Source organism: Xenopus laevis, chromosome 3S (assembly GCF_017654675.1).
Source record: "Xenopus laevis strain J_2021 chromosome 3S, Xenopus_laevis_v10.1, whole genome shotgun sequence".
Classification (NCBI taxonomy): Eukaryota; Metazoa; Chordata; class Amphibia; order Anura; family Pipidae; genus Xenopus; species Xenopus laevis.
Window position 1 is genome coordinate 31,659,444 of NC_054376.1, and position 20,250 is coordinate 31,679,693.

A 20,250-nucleotide genomic window follows, 5' to 3' on the forward strand; every position below is an offset into this window, starting at 1 on the left:
AAAAGGAAATCATTTTTAAAAATTTGGATTATTTGATTATAATGGAGTCTATGGGAGACAGCCTTTCCGTAATTCGGAGCTTTCTGGATGAGTGTCCGGATAACGGATCTCATACCTGTACCTGCATTGTACGTTTTCCTCGGCCATGACATCTTTTCTTCTTCCTCTGGATCATGTAAGTCACAGTTCATTGTTCATTTGCGCATTTTATTTTTTCCCTAATTTTTACATAGATTTTTTTTTTTTTTTGCAGTCCCAGGAAGACATTAAATTGGGGTTTCACTGTATATAGAATAATGTACCCCCTTATTGTAAAATACAAGGATATTGTAAGTCACCAAGAAGCTTCATGACCATGGACTTCTTAATACCTTCACATTTATTTTAAGGGTCTACATTATTATAATGCACAAGCTTCAGTAAGTCATGCAACAAAAATGACATCACTGAGCACTGATTGTAAGGATATCATTTACAGGATATTAGTGGCCATGATGTCTGTGTATTATATAGTGAATAAAGTATATATTATAAGTCTCAGAGGATTTCTATGACCATATGCTTTTATACAGGTCATGGAACTTCAAAGTTACTTCTAATATCCTCATATTTTCCAACAAGGGGTCATTTATTTGTTATAATACACAAGTTTTAGTGAGTCATGTGACAGAAATGACATCACTACTCACCGTTTATAACTGATGACATCACTAGTCAAGGCTTTTGTGTATTATATATAAAATACACATATACATCAGCTCTATCGCCTTGTTGTGGTCCACTTTCACCAACACACAATTCTATATAAAGCCTTGGGCATGCTGGATGTGGTCTAAAGGATATTTCTAGCTCCCATCAGACCTGCTGGCTAGTAAATGTACAATGTGTGAAAATAAGAAGTTAAATGCAATACAATCCCGTTGTAAGTGGATGCTCATTCAGCAACAGTAGGGGTTATTTTATACCAAGATACTAATCCCCAAGCTATAATGTCATTGCTGAATAAACAAATTATTTGTATTTGGCTACATTTGGAATCTTCTAGGGGCCAATTTATTAAACAACAACTTTTTCTGGTTGGACTTTTTATCTATAAAAACAGTTTTGGGGCAGAAAAAAAAGCGTGACTTTTCCAGTACTTCTTATGAGACAAAACTACGACAATCCGAATCCGAAAATACTTCAGCTAAAACCTGACAAAATCATGTAGAAATCAATGTCAGATGTCACTTTAACAATTGGAAGATCTTTGTGTGATTTTTGATGCTGGCATTTGTGCGACATTAAGAAAAAGTTGTCGTTCTCCTGTGACAAGTCAAAAAAGTTGCATTTTTTTTGGCGACTTTTCTGCAAATTATTCCCGTTCGTGCTTTTTCAGTTTGAATCTTTTGATGAATGACTGAGATTCATGGAAATGGGTTTATTTGTGGTTTCAAATAACCCTTTAATTCACTGAAATTCTACCTTTAGGGAGCAGATTTGGGGGGGGGGGGTTGTTGCCTGGCGACTAATCGCCTCTTCTGCGGGGCGACAATCTCCCCGAACTGCCTTCCACCTGCTATAATGAGAAAACGCCAATGAACTTGAACTCGAAGCACCACGAGTGCATTGGTGCTGGCGTTTTCTCATTATAGCAGGCTGACAATGCTCCCAGTCTGAGTGGGGTGGCAACTATAGTGGCATGAATAGGAGAGTAGTCCTTATAGTGGTTGGGGTTATTGACTCATAAATGTCAAGACTGAATCAAATATTGCGCTGGGAGCTTTTGGGAGGCTTCTTTAAAGGGCATGTAAAGTCTAAAGTAGAATAAGGCTAGAAATGCTGTATTTTGTATACTAAATATAAACATGAACTTACTGCACCACAAGCCTAATCAAACAAATAATTTATGCTGTCAAAGTTGGCTGCAGGGCGTCACCATCTTGTAACTTTGTCAGTGGCGTAACTAGATGTTGCTGGGCCCCACAGCAAATTAATTTTAGGGACCCCAACATATCCAGTGTTTGTCCTGTTTTACCAATATATGTTCAAATTGCTCATCAATGAGAGCCTCATGGGGCCTCCTGGGCCCCCCTGCAGCCGCAGGGTCTGCTTCCTCTGTAGTTATGTCCCTGAACTTTGTTAACCATCTTTGCAAGACTAAGACTGTGCACATGCTCAGTGTGGCCTGGGCTGCTTAGGGATCATCATAAACAAAGCTGCTTGAGTTCTGCATGGCTGGGAAGTAAGGCGGGGGCTCCCCCTGCTGTACATAAGTATGGTTGTTTCCCTGCTCAGCAGTTAGGGACCATCTGACAATTCCTATCCACAGCAGTAAATGAAGGGGGAATTTCACTGCATACAGTCAGGTTTCTTATAAAAACAGTACACATTTTTTAATTAAAATATATTGGAAATAGGTTTCTTTTTCATTAAAGAAAGTAAAAATGTAAAAAATTATTTTTTTTGCCTTTACATGACCTTTAAAAGCAATATGACAGAGCCACGTGCGTATAATACCACAGCCTCCCCTAGGCAGAGTTTCATTTATTTATACAAACAATCTTAATTGGACCTCGAATCCTGTTATTATTTAATCCACACACCGATTGTTCGGTATAGGAAAGGACAGAACTACATATCCCATCGTGCACCAGTGACGTAGTGGCTCATGTGACCGCGGCCGATCAATCCCTCTGTCCGTTACAGAGCCCTGCTCGTTTGTAAGGAGCGCTAGTGAGGGGTCTGAGGCAAGGTCCCGTACTCGGTCTCAGGGTACCCCGACTGAGGTACCAGCGCAAGGTAAGGTTAAAAGGAAGAGCCCTGCGGTGAATGCACGAGTCCATGTGCGAGGGGGAAGTGCGTGCACAGGCTATACCGATGCATTACACCCATCTGCAAGCGCTGCGAGGCACCGGAAATGACGTCAGAGCAGTGAGCAACGAGTAGTCAATGGAAACGGGACAGTATGTGGCGCGTTATAGGCAGCGTAGCACCAGAAGGAAGTGCGCAAACCCAGGTTGCATGGGATGTAGCAAACGGAGCAGAGGTTAAGCAACCTCCAGCCTCTCAGCTGTTAAAGGACTATAACCCCCCAGCGTCAACCTGCTGGGGAATGCCGGGACTTGTAGTTTTGTAATGGCAGCATAGAACAGCTGAAAGTGCCGCTACTCCCCGACATAAATGCGCACTATGTATTGTACATTGTTCACATTAGCAGTTACACACGGCTCAGTAATTCTGCCAAGTCCTCTTGTCACCACGAGAAGAGGGTCTGTCAAACCTTCTGACAGCTGAGCATGAACTGTCATGGCTACTGCCTTGGGAAAAAAGAAATACAAGACCTAAAGTGGTAAACAACTACAACTGATGTCCTTGTTACTCTAACCCAGGGATCCCCAATCTTTTAAAGCCGTGAGCAACATTCAGAAGTAAAATGAGTTTGGGAGCAACACTAGATAAATGTTCTTTGGCTGTCAAATAAGGGCTGTGATTGGTCATTTGGTAGCCCCTATGTGGATTGTTAACCTACATTGAGGCATTGTTTGGCAATACACCTGGTTTTTATACAACCAAAACTTGCCTCCAAGCCTGAAATTCAAAAATAATCACCTGCTTTGAGGCCACTGGGAGCAACAACCAAGGGGTTGGAGAGCAACATGTTGCTCACGAGCTACTGGTTGGGGATCACTGCTCTAACCCCATCATGGCCATAGGATATACACCATTTGCAACAATGTGGAGCTTGTTAGGGTTACTATGGTGCCCTACATTATTATCCTTTTATTTATATGCCAACATTTTCCACAGATTATATATATATATATATATATATATTCATAGTGATATATATATATATATATATATATATATATATATATATATATATATTCATAGTGATATATATTCATAGTGATGTTGACTTGAAACCCATGGATTTACCACCAACTAAGTGGTTTCGGGTTGAAACTTGGGCGACCATTTTGGGTGAGGCTGGGGATGTACACTCGTCCTCTGCTCTCAAAGATTCCTAAGGCCAAACGATCGGATTACATTGATGAGAATGGGCCCCAACAAGACCAGGACCCAGTGGCGTAACTAGTTGTTACTGGGCCCCATAGCAAATTCAATTAAGGGCCCCAAAATATTTATAAGTTGGCCTATTTTACCAAGATATATTAAAATTGCTAATTAATTAGGGTCTCACTGGGCCCCCTACACTCCTGGGCCCCCTGCAACCGCAGGGTCTGCTTTCTCTATAGTTACGCCCCTGCCAGGACCACATGAACTAGCCGTTGCAGTCCTCAATCGCAAGGAAAAAAATCAAACTTCCCTGATCGATATCTTGGCCAGATATCTATCGTTGTGACCCGTTGTAACACCCCATACACAGGCATATAAGCTGCCAAATCGGTCTAAAGGAATGATATCGGCAGCTTTAATCTCTAGGATGGGCTGCAGGTTGAGTTTTTTCTGGCACACACGTCACTAATACCCATGTCTCCCTGCTCTGTACCCTACTTCTGAGCATGCCTCTGCTTCCAGGACAGGGTGTCTTTTTGGACCAGAGCAAGCACAGTATGACCCTACCCAACCCAAACATTCAGTGGTCGCCAAAATTCCAACACACTGGTCATTAATTCACATCAGTCCCTGCCCCAGTGGAGTTTGCTAATCTAATTTCATGCACACGCTAAGGTCCATTTGATCTGGAGCTAAATAACCCACCTTTATGTCTTTGGAGTGTGGCGAGAAACCCACACAGACATGCGGAGATACAAACTCCCTGCTGTTGGTGTCAAATTTATGTGAGATAGCTTTGTTGTATTGTGAAATTGTTATAACCACTGCACAGCAGAATGGAATTGTAAATGCTCAGTAAAAGAAAAGTAAAGGTAAAACACTGGAAAAGCATTGAGAATAATGGTAACTGGTCCGATTCCTCCGGTGCACCCAGTTAGGTGATTACCTATTTGGAAACAAATTTCTGCGTGATAGTCTCATGATAGGTTAGAAATACATTAGAAATAACAGTATAACCTTTAATTAAATCTTGGTAGCCCAACTGCCTACCTAAACACGGCTGGAAGATTGGCATACCTTCTGCTACCATATAGGAGTTGGACAGGCTTAAGCGATGACACATACAAATTTTATTTTGTAATTGAACTAGTTGTTGTCAGAGTTTTTACCATATACTGAATATCCGAGCCCACATTGTGCACTGATCCCAGAGTAAATGCAATAGTGATCTAAGAAGGGGCCCTGAGCTAGAGTCCTGTTCAGAATTTTTGTGAGACCTGGAGCTGACACAAACCCACCCGCAACCTGCATACTTACCCACTTTGATCCGCTACCCGACCCGCAACTGCCTTATCCGCAACCCAATTCGCAACCTGCCAACTACCATTAAACAGGAAGTGCTGTTGCTGCAACCCGGAAGTGACATCATCAGAAGTGGGCAGAACAGAAAAAAGTTTTGTTACATTTTATTAGTAAAATATAGACAATACAACATAAGATAAGAAATTTAGAGACCTGCAACCTGACCCGCATCTATACCCGCACCTGAAAATCATACCCCTGGGTATCCGACCCGCTGCAGGACTCTACCCTGAGCAATGCTGAGAAGCTGGGGCCCCCAAATTCAAGCAAACCAATGCAAATCAGTGAAGTTAAACTAATAGCCCTCATACTCTTGTTTAGTATATAGAGCTGGGTGGGGGGGGGGGGGCTGGTTATAATCCATTAGTCCATTTAAAAAAATGTCAAAGGATAAATACACTATGTGTATTTCTAGTTTATACTATATTATCCAGTTATAACCATCAGATGAGTGTTCCTGTATGTTGCCAGAGCTATTCTGAATGTGAGTTTTGCTTACAGAATATCTAATATTGTTTTGAACCCTTTTCCACTTCTACAGGGTTTAAAGAAGAATGGAATCCAGTTCAGCTAAGCCAAAAGTCCCAGAATTCCTTGCCAACTTAGGAAAAGCCACCCTGCGAGGAATCCGCAAATGCCCACGCTGTGGTACATACAACGGTACCCGAGGCCTGAGTTGCAAGAACAAGAGCTGTGGTGTGGTGTTCCGCTTTGGGAATCGCAAACAACCCAGTAAGGCTGCAGTCAAGCTTCATACTGGGTCTGATGTGCAGATATTCTCTGTCAGGCAGAGGGACAGGGGACATGACCACAGATGTTTGGTGGTCTTGGGTCTATCAGAGACCACTATCCAGACTGAAGAAGGTACAATTATAACCCAGATAAGCTCAGGTCGCTGCCTGGCCCCATCGTGTCTCAAGGCTGCAGCACGCGGTGTTGTAGAAAACCAGTGCCAGCATATGAAGTTGGCTATGGACTGCCAGAGTGAGGCTGAGCCTTTGCCACTAAAAAACTCAGTTCTAAATGCCATGCTGATCCCGCAAGAGACCAAACAAAGTATTTTACAGTTATCTAATGAGTCACCAGGGCCATTAGTCCAGAGGATTACCAAGTCTATCCTTGTGGTGCGATGCAAAACTAGCCAGCAGCACAGCCTGGGCTTCCTTCATGTTTCTTTCAGTTTGCAGTCTGAGCCTGGGCATGTCTTTGTGTGCTCCTGCCAGCCTCCGAAAGCATCTACACCACAAGCTGCAAAACCTGAGACTGAGGAAAAATGTATCCACTACTATGCTTGCCTGGGGGCCTTCGCCAGCGATGAAGCTCTAGCCAGTGAATTTACAGAGTTTTTCTGCTTCCTGTCCAGCGATAAGTCTCTGGGTATGGCGGGAGGGATGCAGAAGTGCTCATCGTGCTCATCGTTGCAATGCTTGATTCCATAAAGGGGATCTTAAAAGAACAATAACATAAAAAAATGAAAGTGTTTTAAAGTATTAAAAATATAATGCAGTGCAGCCCTGCACTGGTAAAACTGCTGTGTTTGCTTCAGGAACATGACTATATTTTATATAAATAAGCTGCTGTGGAGCAATGGGGGCAGCCATTCAAAGGAGAAAAGGCTCAGGTTACACAGCAGATAGGCTCTGTAGAACATAATGGTGTTATATGTTATCCACTATTTAACCTGTACCATATAGCCTTTTTTCAATTTCCGCTATTGCTACTCAGCAGCTTGTTTATATGAACTATAGTAGTGTTTCTGAAGCAAACAAACCAGTTTTACCAGTGCAGGGCAACACTACATGATATTTTCATTACTTTAAATCACTTTTTGGTGTTACTGTTACTTTAAACATGGTGCGGGTTGCCCAGAGCTGAGGGTGAGGATTAGCCTAAAGACCAGTTTGGAGTAAATTGTATCCATGTGTTAGCTGTGCATTTGTTATGGCAGTGCTTTCATATATATCTGTACAACTGCTATATACTTAGATATGGGGCAGACCATTTCTTGGTCTAAGAGATGGGGATCTTTAGCCCATGAAATATGATAAAACATTGCATTTTGCGGTTAATCTACAGCCCTATTTACTTATGGTTTAGGCTGGATCAAATACAATTGCCATGATGAAGTGCAATTTCTTATTTAAGGGTTGCTTTGGGGGCATAGAATACCATGAAATGAGTGAAACATACATCCGTTTCCATTGTATTTCTGCTCCATTTCTGTATTAACTTTTGACAGATTTGAAAGCAATATATAGTTTCCCAAAATACTGCTCTCTTTTGTGAACTTTGATTATTTTCATGCCACACACACAGGGTATCGGCTGTATTTTGTTGTTGAGTTTTTAATTTTGGGATGTCTTCCTACTGTATAATCAGTAAGAAACAGTGGGGGTCATTTATCAACACTGGGCAAATTTGCCCATGAGCAGTAACCCTTGGCAACCAATCAGATTGCTGCATTTATTGTTCTACTTGCAGCTGGCTTTAAAAAGCTAATCACTTATTGGTTGCTGTAGGTAACTGCCCATGGGCAAATTTGCAAGAGATGTGTACAAAAATGTAAAGCGACAGTATGAATATTTTTTTCTTTGTGAAGCTTTAATAAATATTAAGTTTAAAAAAAAAAAAAAAATGTAAAGCGACCGTAACAATGTTGCAGAGCTCAAAAATGCTCCACAGAGTGTATTCCCTTTAAAGGGAAAAATGTTACCCTTTATGACATGCACTCATTCAGTTGGGCTTATGTAAAAAAAAAAACAAAAAAAACTGGTGTATAAACACCACCTGAACTTCCAAACCTTTCTTTTTTTGTTTTTACACAACCATACAGATTAAGAAAAAACCATTACAGTCTGATTTACTGTGACCATTTGATCATCCCCTTTAGATTCCAGTGTAATTTATTCTCCCTCACCCTGTTTTATGCTGAAGTGATGGATTATGGGGCCATCCCTCTGCTTTCCAGAGAATTAAGGTGGCCATAGACACACCGATAATATCGTACTTAACAAATTTTCGTGTATGGTGGGAAACGAGCCGACTGATATCGGCAGAAGACTTGGATATAACTCGGCTCATTAATTGGCCCAGCTGGAAAATTTTGATCGGGCTTCTTTGAAGGCAGCCGAACATCGGCCATTGTTAATGCTGAATCGTCAGATATAGGTAGAATTCTATTGTTTCTACCTGTATAGCTGACAATTCACGTGTGAATTGAAACAAACAATCTTTCTTGAAAAAGATCTTTTTCAGGAAAGATCATAATCGTTTTGTCTATGGCCACTCAGAATCCATCACTTGAGCTTTCAACAATGTGAGGCGTAGTTAGGGAAATATACTATCTAGGATTGCATGTGTGTAGATATATATATATAAACAAATGAAGGATCAGCAGTTCAGCACTCTCTGTATTTTGTGAAATTATGCTCTTTTATTGATACAGCATCTCATCCAACGACCTTTCGATATGCTCATTGGTGCTTTTTTCCCATGTGCATGATCACAGGGAATGCTTCCAATATCTTTTCCTGTTCTAATTCCTGTATTTCTTATGCTCTGATTAATACGCACGTAGTCCTTAAAGAGGAAACCGTTTTGGAGACAGAGGGCAAGATGGAAACAGTGGTTCAGGTGCAGGAGCAGCCAGCCACAGCACTCAAACCCAAAAAACGTCGAAAAGATGATACACCTGGTAAAGTCTGCTTTTATTTTTCAACTCACTATGATGAGCAAGCTTGCATGGAATTCCAGAAACAATGGTATTTAGTGTGTATATAAGGCAGCGCATTGTCTGGCTGTTTAGTTCAGTGGGAAGGAAAATATATCCCATTTATTGGTAGGATTTCCTTCAATTGGCCTTTAAAATATAGTCATGTGACAAAAATTACATCACTACTCACCATTTATAACTGATGACATAACTAGTCATTGTTTATATAGTGAATAAAGTTCCCCCTCTTGTAAAATATAAGGATATTATAAGATACCGAGGAGTTTCATGACCATATAAAAGCATGAGGCCGAAGGCCAAGTGTTTTTATACAGGTCATGGAACTCCGAGGTAACTTCTAATATCCTCATATCTAGCAACTGGGGATACTTTATTAATTATAATACACAAATTTCACTGAGTCATATTCTGCAACTGGGGGTACTTTATTTATTATAATACACAAGTTTAAGTGAGTCATGTGATAGAAATGACATCCAAACTCACTGTTTATAACTGATGACTCACCGTTTTTAAGCTATTCATGGCTTTTGTTTATTATATAGTGGATAATGTACCCCCTACTGTAATTTATAAAGATATTATAAGTCATCGAGGAGTTACAGGTCACATAACTCCGAGGTGACTTCTGATATCTTTATAAATTTCTAGTAGGGGGTACATTATGCATTATAATCTACATTTTTGGGGGGGGTCGGGAGGGGGGGTCAGAGTCTAAATTCTGGTCGCTGGCGTCAAATTTGGCGTGACGGCGTTCGTTTCAGATGTGCGGCATCAAATTCAGACACGTAGCGTAAAATTCGAACGTACTGCGTCAAATTCGGTAGCCTGGGGCTCCTGTTTTAAATGGCGCGTTCTGATGTCAGAACGCACCGTTTATAAGGATATAATTTACAGTCTGGTCCCATAGGGAAATGACCAGGCTGTAGATTATAAGGATATAATTTACAAGATATTCATGGCTTTTGTGTATTATAACAAGTTTTGAGATATTTATAATGTAGTATCAAAGTGCTTCCTCGGCTCATCAGTTGAGTGCAGCCGCCCACCACTTTCTGTATTGTTTTTCACAGCATAATTCAGTGAAAATGATCTAATATTGGTTTTAAGGGGTTATTATAATCTTTTTGTCCTTATATCTTTCCTTTTTTTTTTATGGTTTTTCAGTTATTAGATTTTTGCTCAGCAGCTCTCCAGCAGCTGGTTGCTAGCACTAAGGCAGTGTTTTGAGTAAGAAACTGGAATAAGTATAGGAGGGGGACTGAAGTAATAAAAAGTTAGAATGATAATAAAATTGTAGCCTGGCAGAACAATCGTTTATTGCCGGGGTTAGTCACCCCCATTTGAAAACAGAACAGAAACTATAAAGAATAAATAATGAAAACCAGCTGCAAAGTTGCTAGGAATAGGGCATCTAACCTACTAAACCATAACTTAAAGGTGAACCACCCCTTTAATGTATACTGATCCAAATTACAGAAAGATCCTTTTTGCAGAAAATCTCTGGTCCCAAGCATTCCAGATAATAGATCTTATGGCTGGATTTCTAAAGGGTCTGGCATATTTTATTCTCTAGTTTAGGCAACTTTAGTAATCTGCAACAGAACCTTTCCTTCTGTTTATTGTCCCTGTGGGTGCTGAGTGCTTTGTGCTCCTGAAATGAGTCAAGCAGTATGGCTGCCGTTTTTTCATATGTATCTTTAGGAAATGCAAAACAGGAAGGATGAGTGCACACAAGAAGCTATAGCCTCATGCTAGCTATATGGCATATAATACACTGACATTTGTTTGTAATCATAACTTTGCTTTTTCTTCTATGTTTAAGGTGCAAACGCATCTGTTCAGGAATCATCACTCACACCCCTGAGAAAATCGTCCCCCAAAAAACATGGAGCCATTCCAACTATTAAGAGGCCAGGTAAAAATTCAACCCCCAAAACATCTTTTTAGATCTGTGAGTTGGTCAGGTCATGTGACAAATGAAACGACAAACTGCTCTCCGTGCCTTTACTAATTTATTGTTGTCAGATTATGCTCACCCCATTCATGTATTGCAGGGGTGAGACTCTTTAAAGGGATACAGTCATGGGAAAAACATGTTTTTTTCAAAATGCATCCGTTAATAGTGCTGCTCCAGCAGAATTCTGCACTGAAATCCGTTTCTCAAAAGAGCAAACAACTGTATCCTACAATGTTTCTGCAAGGCTTTGCACAGTTAAAGGGGAACTATCGCAAAAATTAAAATTTAATATAAGCTTCAGCATACTGAAATTTTGTAAATACAATCAATTAAATATTCTGCATCGTTGCAGAAATAATCAAATTTATCTTCAATATTCCTCTCTCAGCATCTGTTTCTCTTCATTCTGTCTTCATGCAGCAGTTAATTGACAGTTAGATCCAATACATCTTATAGGGGGCTTCCTTTCCTAGCTCACTCAAATAACTGATTCCAGTACAAATAAATCTAACAAAATAACCGCATTTTGCACGAATTCTGCATGTAGAGAGACATAATGTCTGGTGATTTTAATAGAGTGAGCTCTAATACATCTGCTAGGAAAGGAAGCCCCCCTATAAGATATATTGGACCTAACGGTCAATAAATATCTTACACCCAACTCCTGCATGAAGAAACAGATGCTGAGAGACGAATAGTGAAGATAAACTTGATTATTTCAGAAACAATGCAGAATTTTTAATTGATTTCAATATGAGGACGCTTATGTTATGTCCAAACCCATACCACTCTCCTGGGACTATGAAAGCCCTATAAAAAAGGTTTACGTAAGGGAATATGGAAATTTATAAACTTTGTAGAAGTGAGGATTAAGCAAGGCTGAAAGCAGATGATCAAGCAACACTTTCATATACATTTAAAAAAACATGTCCGCACAAAGGTTACAAAATGATGGACATTGGTCCCTTTAAAGGAACAGTTCAGTGTAAAAATAAAAACTGGGTAAATAGATAGGCTGTGCAAAATAAAAAATATTTCTAATATAATTAGTTAGCCAAAAATGTCTTGTATAAAGGCTGGAGTGACTGGATGTCTAACATTATAGCCAGAACACTACTTCCTGCTTTTCAGCTCTCTAACTCTGTGTTAGCCACTGACTTTAAGGGGGGCCACATGGACAAAACTGTTCAGTGAGTTTGCAATTGATCCTCAGCATTCAGCTCAGATTTAAAAGCAAACAATTATGACCCATGTGCCCCCCCCTCAAGTCACTGATTGGTTACTGCCTGGTAACCAATCAGTGGAAACCAAGAGAGCTGCAAAGCAGGAAGTAGTGTTCTGGCTATTATGTTAGACCTCCAGTCACTCCAGCCTTTATACATTATATTTTTGGCTAACTAACTATATTAGAAACATTTTTTATTTTGCACAGCCGGTCTATTTACCCAGTTTTTATTTTTATACTGAACTGTTCCTTTAATGTAATTATACCTGAATTTCTGAAGCACCTATCTAAAGCAAATTAGTGACATGATAGCTGTTTATTTACAGGATGCAGTCCACTAATCGATGAGTCTCAAGTGTCCTTGTCCTTCCAGGACTGGCTGGCCAGTGTGACCGAGAGAATCCACCAGACCATGCACTACCAGTTTGATGGTGAGCAGGACAATTATCTATTTTAGCAAAGTAAAGATATATACACAATGTGAAGTAAATCAAAGTCCTTACAATATTCCACAGGTGCTCCGTCTTAGCACCGCAAACAACAATATAGTTTATCCAGAGGTGTGGAAAGAAGGACGCAACTACAGGATTCCTGCTAATGTGCTATTTATTAGCCACACAACATGTTTCGGACAGCATGTGTCCTTTCTCAAGTGTGAACACAAGTGAAAAGCATACAACATATAAAGCCACACAGTGGAGTAAAAACACACCCACTTCCACCTGGCACCTAACTAAGTATCAATTAGGCACAGAAATAAGATGCACTGTGTTAGTGTCAATATAAATATATAACGTTGCAAAATGTCATACAGATACCGGTTGACTCTGAAAAGGATCCTGAAAGTTAAAGAACATAACATTTAGACTGTGATTAAAATATATAAAGTGCATATCCATATATAAACAGTAAAAACCGTTTTAAAATGATTAAAACCAATAGAAACTTGATATAAGGAGTAAGAACTGCCCACACAGGGCCTACTTACCCTCAGACGCATGCAGCCTTACATAATAACAATATATATGCTGTCCCTGCCCAACTTTAAATACAAGGCAATAGCTCTTACCCTTGTGTGGAAAACGTAAGTTTTCAAAATCTGAAAAGAGAAAATTGTATTAAAATGGATTATAGGAACGGTGTTAAGCTCCAATGGTCATTTAGACCCATAGGTAGCAAAGTATTCATTATTTTAATCCATTTAGCCTCTTGTTGAAGCAATCATTTCTGTAAATTGCCACCTCTTTTTTGGCAATGTAATGTTTTCCAAAACTAGCCATTTTAATTGCATATGGTTATGTCCCAGCGAGGCAAAATGCCTTGATACAGGTGTATCAGATTGAGTACCTGCTTTAAAATTTCTAATATTGCCCCTGTGTTCCTTAATGCGTTCTTTAACCGCTCGGCAAGTTTGTCCAATGTATGCCATTCCACAGGGGCATTTCAGCATATAAACTACATTTTTTGTTTCACAAGTAGAGAAATTATGAAGACGAATAGGCGTCCCTTTAGTAGGGTGGTTGACTGTATCCCCTCTAATAATAGCGGAGCAACAAATGCAATTCAAACAAGCAAATGTTCCTCTTTTCGGAGGACCCCAAAATAATTTGTCCTTTTTTTTGTGGGGCAATATCAGAGGGACAGAGAATATCTCTGAAGTTACGACCTCTTGTATAGCTGAATATGGGACTGGACTTAAAGAGGGCACCGTACTTAGGGTCCTGTTGTAGAATGGGCCAATATTTTTGAACAAGATTTTCAATTTGTTTACTCTGTCTGCCATATTTGGACACAAAAGGGATTCGATCAGACTTTTGTCGTTTATTATTAGACTGTTTCAACAATGCCTGTCGATCCATTTTATCAATGTCATTCTGTATTGAACGCAATTTAGAAACCTGATAACCACGTTTAACAAATTTATGTGTAAGAGAATCAGCCGCCTTCTTATACTCAGTGTTAGTAGTTGCTATGCGGCGTGCACGTAGATACTGACTCTTTGGTATAGCATTCAAAATACGTGGATTATGGTAGCTCGTGTGGAGCAAAAGGGTATTGCGATCTGTAGGTTTTGAATACATTTCAGAGGTAATGACATTGTTGCTAATCCTAAATTTAACGTCCAAGAAAAACATTACATTGCCAAAAAGAGGTGGCAATTTACAGAAATTATTGCTTCAACAAGAGGCTAAATGGATTAAAAAAATGAATACTTTGCTACCTATGGGTCTAAATGACCATTGGAGCTTAACACCGTTCCTATAATCCATTTTAATACAATTTTCTCTTTTCAGATTTTGAAAACTTACGTTTTCCACACAAGGGTAAGAGCTATTGCCTTGTATTTAAAGTTGGGCAGGGACAGCATATATATTGTTATTATGTAAGGCTGCATGCGTCTGAGGGTAAGTAGGCCCTGTGTGGGCAGTTCTTACTCCTTATATCAAGTTTCTATTGGTTTTAATCATTTTAAAACGGTTTTTACTGTTTATATATGGATATGCACTTTATATATTTTAATCACAGTCTAAATGTTATGTTCTTTAACTTTCAGGATCCTTTTCAGAGTCAACCGGTATCTGTATGACATTTTGCAACGTTATATATTTATATTGACACTAACACAGTGCATCTTATTTCTGTGCCTAATTGATACTTAGTTAGGTGCCAGGTGGAAGTGGGTGTGTTTTTACTCCACACCTCTGGATAAATTATCTATTTTATATCTTATTAAACCCCAGTGCCTGTTCATCCTGTTCTTTTCTGTCTTACTTTCATCCCACCGTTCTTCTTAATTCTATCCTTGTGTGTCCATTTAAACCCAGATACCACAACCTTTCCAACATGAAACCATCTCCCTTTTTCCAATAACACATTTTATGAGCCACTTTTTTTTTATTCCTAGGTAAGCCAGAGCCATTGGTATTTCATATTCCACAGTCTTTCTTTGACACTCTTCAGCAGAGGATTTCTATGGGAAACACAAGGAAGAGGCTTCCAAATTATACCACAAGTAAAGCTCGTTTTAAGACTTCTAAGGGGCAGATTTACTAAGGTTCGAATGGTGAATTTGAATTTTCAAATTCGATTTTTTGGTCAATTTCGAATTTAAAACCACCAACTCAAATTTGAATTAGAGTGTGAGAATCATCACATCTCGACCTGGGAAACGGTTCAAATTCAATATTCCACCACCTAAAAACTGCCGGGTTCATGTAGAAGTCTGTGGCAGAGGTCAGTAGAACCATTTGAAGATGTTAAAGGAAAACTAAACCCCCCCAAACAATGTAGGTCTCTATAAAAAGATATTGCATAAAACAGCTCATATGTAAAACCCTGCTTCATGTAAAGAAACCATTTTCATAATAATATACTTTTCTAGTAGTATGTGCCATTGGGTAATCATAAATAGAAAATTGCCATTTTAAAAAATTGTTAGGTCACATGAGCCAATTAAAAGATAGAGTTGTGTCTTTTGCTTCCACACTTCTTCCTGTTACAGTTAGAGCTGTGTTATTTCTGGTCAGGTGATCTCTGAGGCAGCACAGAGACCATCACAAAATGGTGGTTCAAGGCAAGAGATGTAAAAGGGCAATATTTACTTAAATATATATTCCAGTTTGGTAAGATTCTTTAATATGCCACTTAATATGATATGAACTATCTGTTTGTTAAGTATTCATTTTGGGGGTAAAGTTTTGCTTTAATTGCCTTCCTGACATTTAGAGGTTTTTTTCGGAGGAAAACTCGATTTGAATTTGATTTGAATTTTCGGGTCGTTCCTATTCGATTGAATGTTAGACGTTTGAGGGTTTTTTTAAAATAAGCTCCCATTCGATTTGTGAGTGCATTTGAATTTATTAGAGTTAGTAAATTAGCATTCCTTTTAATAACAAAACTATCCATGCATTTTCAGCTTTTGTTCGAAAAGATGCCCTTCCACTGGGAACCTTTGCAAAGTACACGTGGCACATAACCAATATCACACATGTTAAACAGATATTTGATACAATACAGGTAAGTTGTCACACAACACTATGACCTAAATGGATGTTGGTTCTATTTACAACCCGCAGTGTACCTTTACAAAGTTGCCTCACGAGGAAACTTAGGGCGACTTCGGAAAACGAAGCACCGCAAGTGCCATGCCGCAGGCGTTTTTCATTGTAGCAGGCGGAAGACAAGGGGAAGCAGTTTGAGGAGATTAGTCGCCCCAAAGACTATTCGTAAATCTCCCCGAATCTCCAGGTGTGACATTACCCTTAGGAAGAATGCATAAATAACCAATGTAGCAGCTTAATGGTTTAGTTTACCAATAACATGTTTGTTTGTTTTTTTTTTTTACTGAATCTGTGTAACATTTCAGTTGGTCTTACTTTTGAATGTTTTTGCCTTTTTATTTTGCCTCTTTCCAAAGTTGCTGTTTGTGGTCTGTTACCCTTGCAATCAGAAATGTGACTGATCGGCTGGCTACATTTTTATTGGTCGTTTTTTTTTTTTTTTTTTTACCAAATATGTTTCTCGTCAGACCTTTTCATATATGTACTGTGCCTTCAAACCAGTTCAAGATTACTAGGGTCAGTTAGCCTGTCAATTAGGCAGTCGTTAATATTTATAACTGATGTAGAAAAGAATGAATTTAATTTTTCACTTTTTATTTATCCTAATGAGAATATTAAAGGGGAACTTTTGCGAATATTGAAATATTCCTCACAGTGAAATAAGAAACTTTCTAAATACGATCAATGAAAAACTCTGCATTGTTTCTGAAATAATCAAAATTTTATTCACTATTCCTCTCTCAGCATCTGTTGCTCTTCATTCTGTCTTCATGCAGCAGTTGGGTGTCAGATATTCATTGACAGTTAGATCCAATATATCTTATAGGAAGGGCTTCCTTTCCTAGCAGATGTATTAGAGCTCACTCAAATAACTGATTCCAATACAAACAAAATCTAACAAAATAACTGCCTTTTTCACAAATTCTGCATGTAGAGAGACATGATGTCTGGTGATTTTAATAGAGTGAGCTCTAATACATCTTCTAGGCAAAACGAGTGCCCCTATAAGAAATATTGGAACTAACTGTCAATGAATATCTGACACCCAACTGCTGCATGAAGACAGAATGAGGAGAAACAGATGCTGAGAGAGGAATAGTGAACATAAACTTGATTATTTCAGAAACCGTAGAGAATTTTTAATTATTTGTATTTACAATTTTTTTTTATTTCAGTATGATGAAGCTTATATTAAATTTTAATTTTCGTGATAGTTCCCCTTTAAGAGAGAAGTTTGTTTGTTGTATTATCATGCACATGTAATCATGCCTTTGCTGCCATTGTCTCAAAGGCATTCCCCTACTCCAAGCACTCTGTTTTTTATTAGGTACCACTGGAGGTTACCCGAAGCTTTGTCCAGAACCGAGATGGCACATATGAGCTGTTCAAATGCCCCAAAGTGGAAGTTGAAAGCATTGCTGACACATATGGGCGGATAGAAAAACAGCCAATCCGACCTTTGGAGCTGAAAACATTTCTTAAAGTCGGTATGTTGTACAGGCACAGTTGTCTGCCATTAGTAGGAACGTAATTTTCTGCTGAATACAGACTCGCTGCATCACCCTTGACTCTCCTATAGTTGGGATATCCCATAAAGTATATTAGCTGTGTTCAACTGAGTTCAGCAAACCCATACTCCTACATACCTTCACAACATACACGGCTTTATACAATTTATAATATCATGGGGAAAATTTTTTTTTTCAAAATGAATCAGTTAAAGGAGAAGGAAAGCTACAGAGGCATTTTATTTCCAATAGATTAGCTGCAATAGTGCAAGCTAGAATGCTATATTTATTCTGTATAATGTTTTACCATACCTGAGTAAAAAGCTCTAGAAACTCTCTGTTTGTTTAGTATAGGAGCTGCAGTATTAATGTGGTGTGACATCACTTCCTGCCTGAGTCTCTCCCTGCTCTGGGCTCAGATTACAGTAGAGAAGGGAGGGGGGAGGAAGAGGAGCAAACTAAGCATGCTCTTGCCCAGGGCAATGAGGTTTAAGTTGAAGGCAGGAAGTCTGATACAGAAGCCCATGTGTACACAATAGAAGGAAAGAAATGCTGTGTTTCTTTTGACAGGGGACTCAGAGCAGCACTACTTCTGGGGGTTTACTGGTATATTTAGATGGACCTTTCTGATAAGGCTTACTTCGTTTTAACCTTTCCTTCTCCTTTAATAGTGCTGCTCCAGCAGGAATCGGCACTGAAATCCATTTCTCAAAAGAGCAAACTGATTTTTTTATATTCAGTTTTGAAATCTGACATGGGGCTAGACATTATGTCAATTTCCCAGCTGCCCCTGGTCATGTCCTTTAGTTTACTGGTCCTTTAGTTAGGGCAGGATTTTGTTCAGTTTGGCTTAAACAGAGTATTAAATGTTCACCTTAAAACAACTAGTTGTTTTCAGACAGATCGCCAGAAATAATGACTTTTTCCAATTACTTTCTATTTTCTATGTGTCACCGTTTATCTAATATTGAAGTGTAAGGTGTCATTTTTCACCTTCTAAAGCAGCTCTGGGAGGGGGGGTCGCCGACCCTGTAAACTGTTCTAAATCGATACATGTAGTTGATACATTTCTTTTCTTTGTCCCTGCTGAGTAGGGATGGGCAAATTTGACCTGTTTCGCTTCAGCAAAAATTTGCCGCCGGCAAAAAGTCGCAGACGCCCATTAAAGTCTATGGGCGTCAAAAAAATGTTGTCGCGCGGAGAAATAGTTTTGACGCGCGTCTTTTTTTATGACGCACACCGTCATACAAGTCTATGGGCGTAATTTTTTCGGCGAAACGAGGCGAAAAAATTCGCCCATCCCTACTGCTGAGCAGAATCTCTAGGTTTTTCCTTACAGGCAGCTGTTAGAATTGATACAATAGTTGCTAATACACCAGAGCTGCTTCTGAGAAATGGATCAACTAAATGTTGCAAAATTGTAACAGTTTAGAATCTGCATCTGAATTTCTGAGCTGCCTTTGCAACCTGATTGCTAAAAATGCAGACTTGAGAGCTGCTGAATAAAAAGCTCAATATCTCAAAAAGCACAAATGATAAAAAATGAAAACCAATTGCAAATTGTTTAAGGATATCACTCTCTACATCATTATAAAAGTTAATTCAAAGGCAAACAACCTCTTTAATGCCAAAGAATGATGCTTCTGGCTGATCCTCAACTTACTACTTTAGATGCATCACCAGTCTGCCAATCAATCTTATTTTCCAAGATGGCAGACTCCATGCTACTGATTTATCATTGGTATGAATCATTCTTATATTATGGTACTCATCCTCTGTGAATAATACTAACTGGACAGGGGGGAAAAGTACCAGGTATTGTTCTACGTTCCCATTGCCTAAAATCTTGTTTTTTTTTTGTCTTTTTACATTCTGATTTCATCTTTTTCAGGCAATACTACCCCAGACCAGAAAGAGCCCACCCCTTTTACCATCGAATGGATTCCTGACATCCTGCCTGTGTCCAAGATCGGGGAGCTACGCATTAAATTTGAGTACGGTCACCATCGGAATGGTCCTGCTGCTGATTTCCACGAACCGCCACCCAGCCTGGAGCACACTCTGGAGATCACACCTCTCACCACTATTACATTTGATTGATCTCATCGACACGCTCTCATTGGCTAGTCACATGCCATGTACTTTTATAGAGTTACCATTGGGTAACGCCTCATTGTACAAACAGAATCCTCTGAAATAGGGAAAGTACCTGGCAGTTAGTGGTTCCGAACAGCAGCACAATAATTCTACCAATCGCCCCCAAGTACCTAAGAGTGATTTTTTTAACCACAAACCCAGCAGTGTTACTTCTGTTCAGCGATCCGGATTATTTCTCCAAGACAGTATGAAATGGTTTCAACGAATAACAAGACAATCATTAAAGCTGATCTTTTTTTTAA

General features: G+C 39.2%; 1 protein-coding gene across 4 annotated transcripts; it reads left to right on the top strand.

Annotated features, from left to right (window-relative positions):
* Positions 1-2,428: 2,428 nt before the first annotated feature.
* On the top strand, positions 2,429-20,250 carry c2orf42.S (chromosome 2 open reading frame 42 S homeolog). 4 transcript variants are annotated; one of them, XM_018255180.2, is made up of 9 exons: positions 2,432-2,781; positions 5,906-6,741; positions 8,942-9,058; positions 10,923-11,015; positions 12,609-12,713; positions 15,188-15,295; positions 16,199-16,299; positions 17,671-17,830; positions 19,743-20,250. In XM_018255180.2, exons 2-9 carry the CDS (start codon positions 5,919-5,921, stop codon positions 19,949-19,951), a joined length of 1,716 nt encoding a protein of 571 aa, XP_018110669.1. In that variant the 5' UTR covers positions 2,432-2,781; positions 5,906-5,918; the 3' UTR covers positions 19,952-20,250. The 4 variants fall into 4 exon arrangements, with proteins under 4 accessions (XP_018110670.1, XP_018110669.1, XP_018110671.1 ...); XM_018255182.2 differs by having other exon boundaries at positions 2,436-2,781; positions 5,906-6,096; XM_041588170.1 differs by lacking the exon at positions 2,432-2,781 and adding an exon at positions 2,795-3,331.

Bases quoted from the DNA above. Each gene is read 5' to 3' on its own strand.
- c2orf42.S (XM_018255180.2), top strand. From the start codon at position 5,919: ATGGAATCCAGTTCAGCTAAGCCAAAAGTCCCAGAATTCCTTGCCAAC. The intron at 9,059-10,922 runs GTAAAGTCTGCT...TCTATGTTTAAG, and splicing joins TCGAAAAGATGATACACCTG to GTGCAAACGCATCTGTTCAG. The intron at 11,016-12,608 runs GTAAAAATTCAA...GTTTATTTACAG, and splicing joins TCCAACTATTAAGAGGCCAG to GATGCAGTCCACTAATCGAT.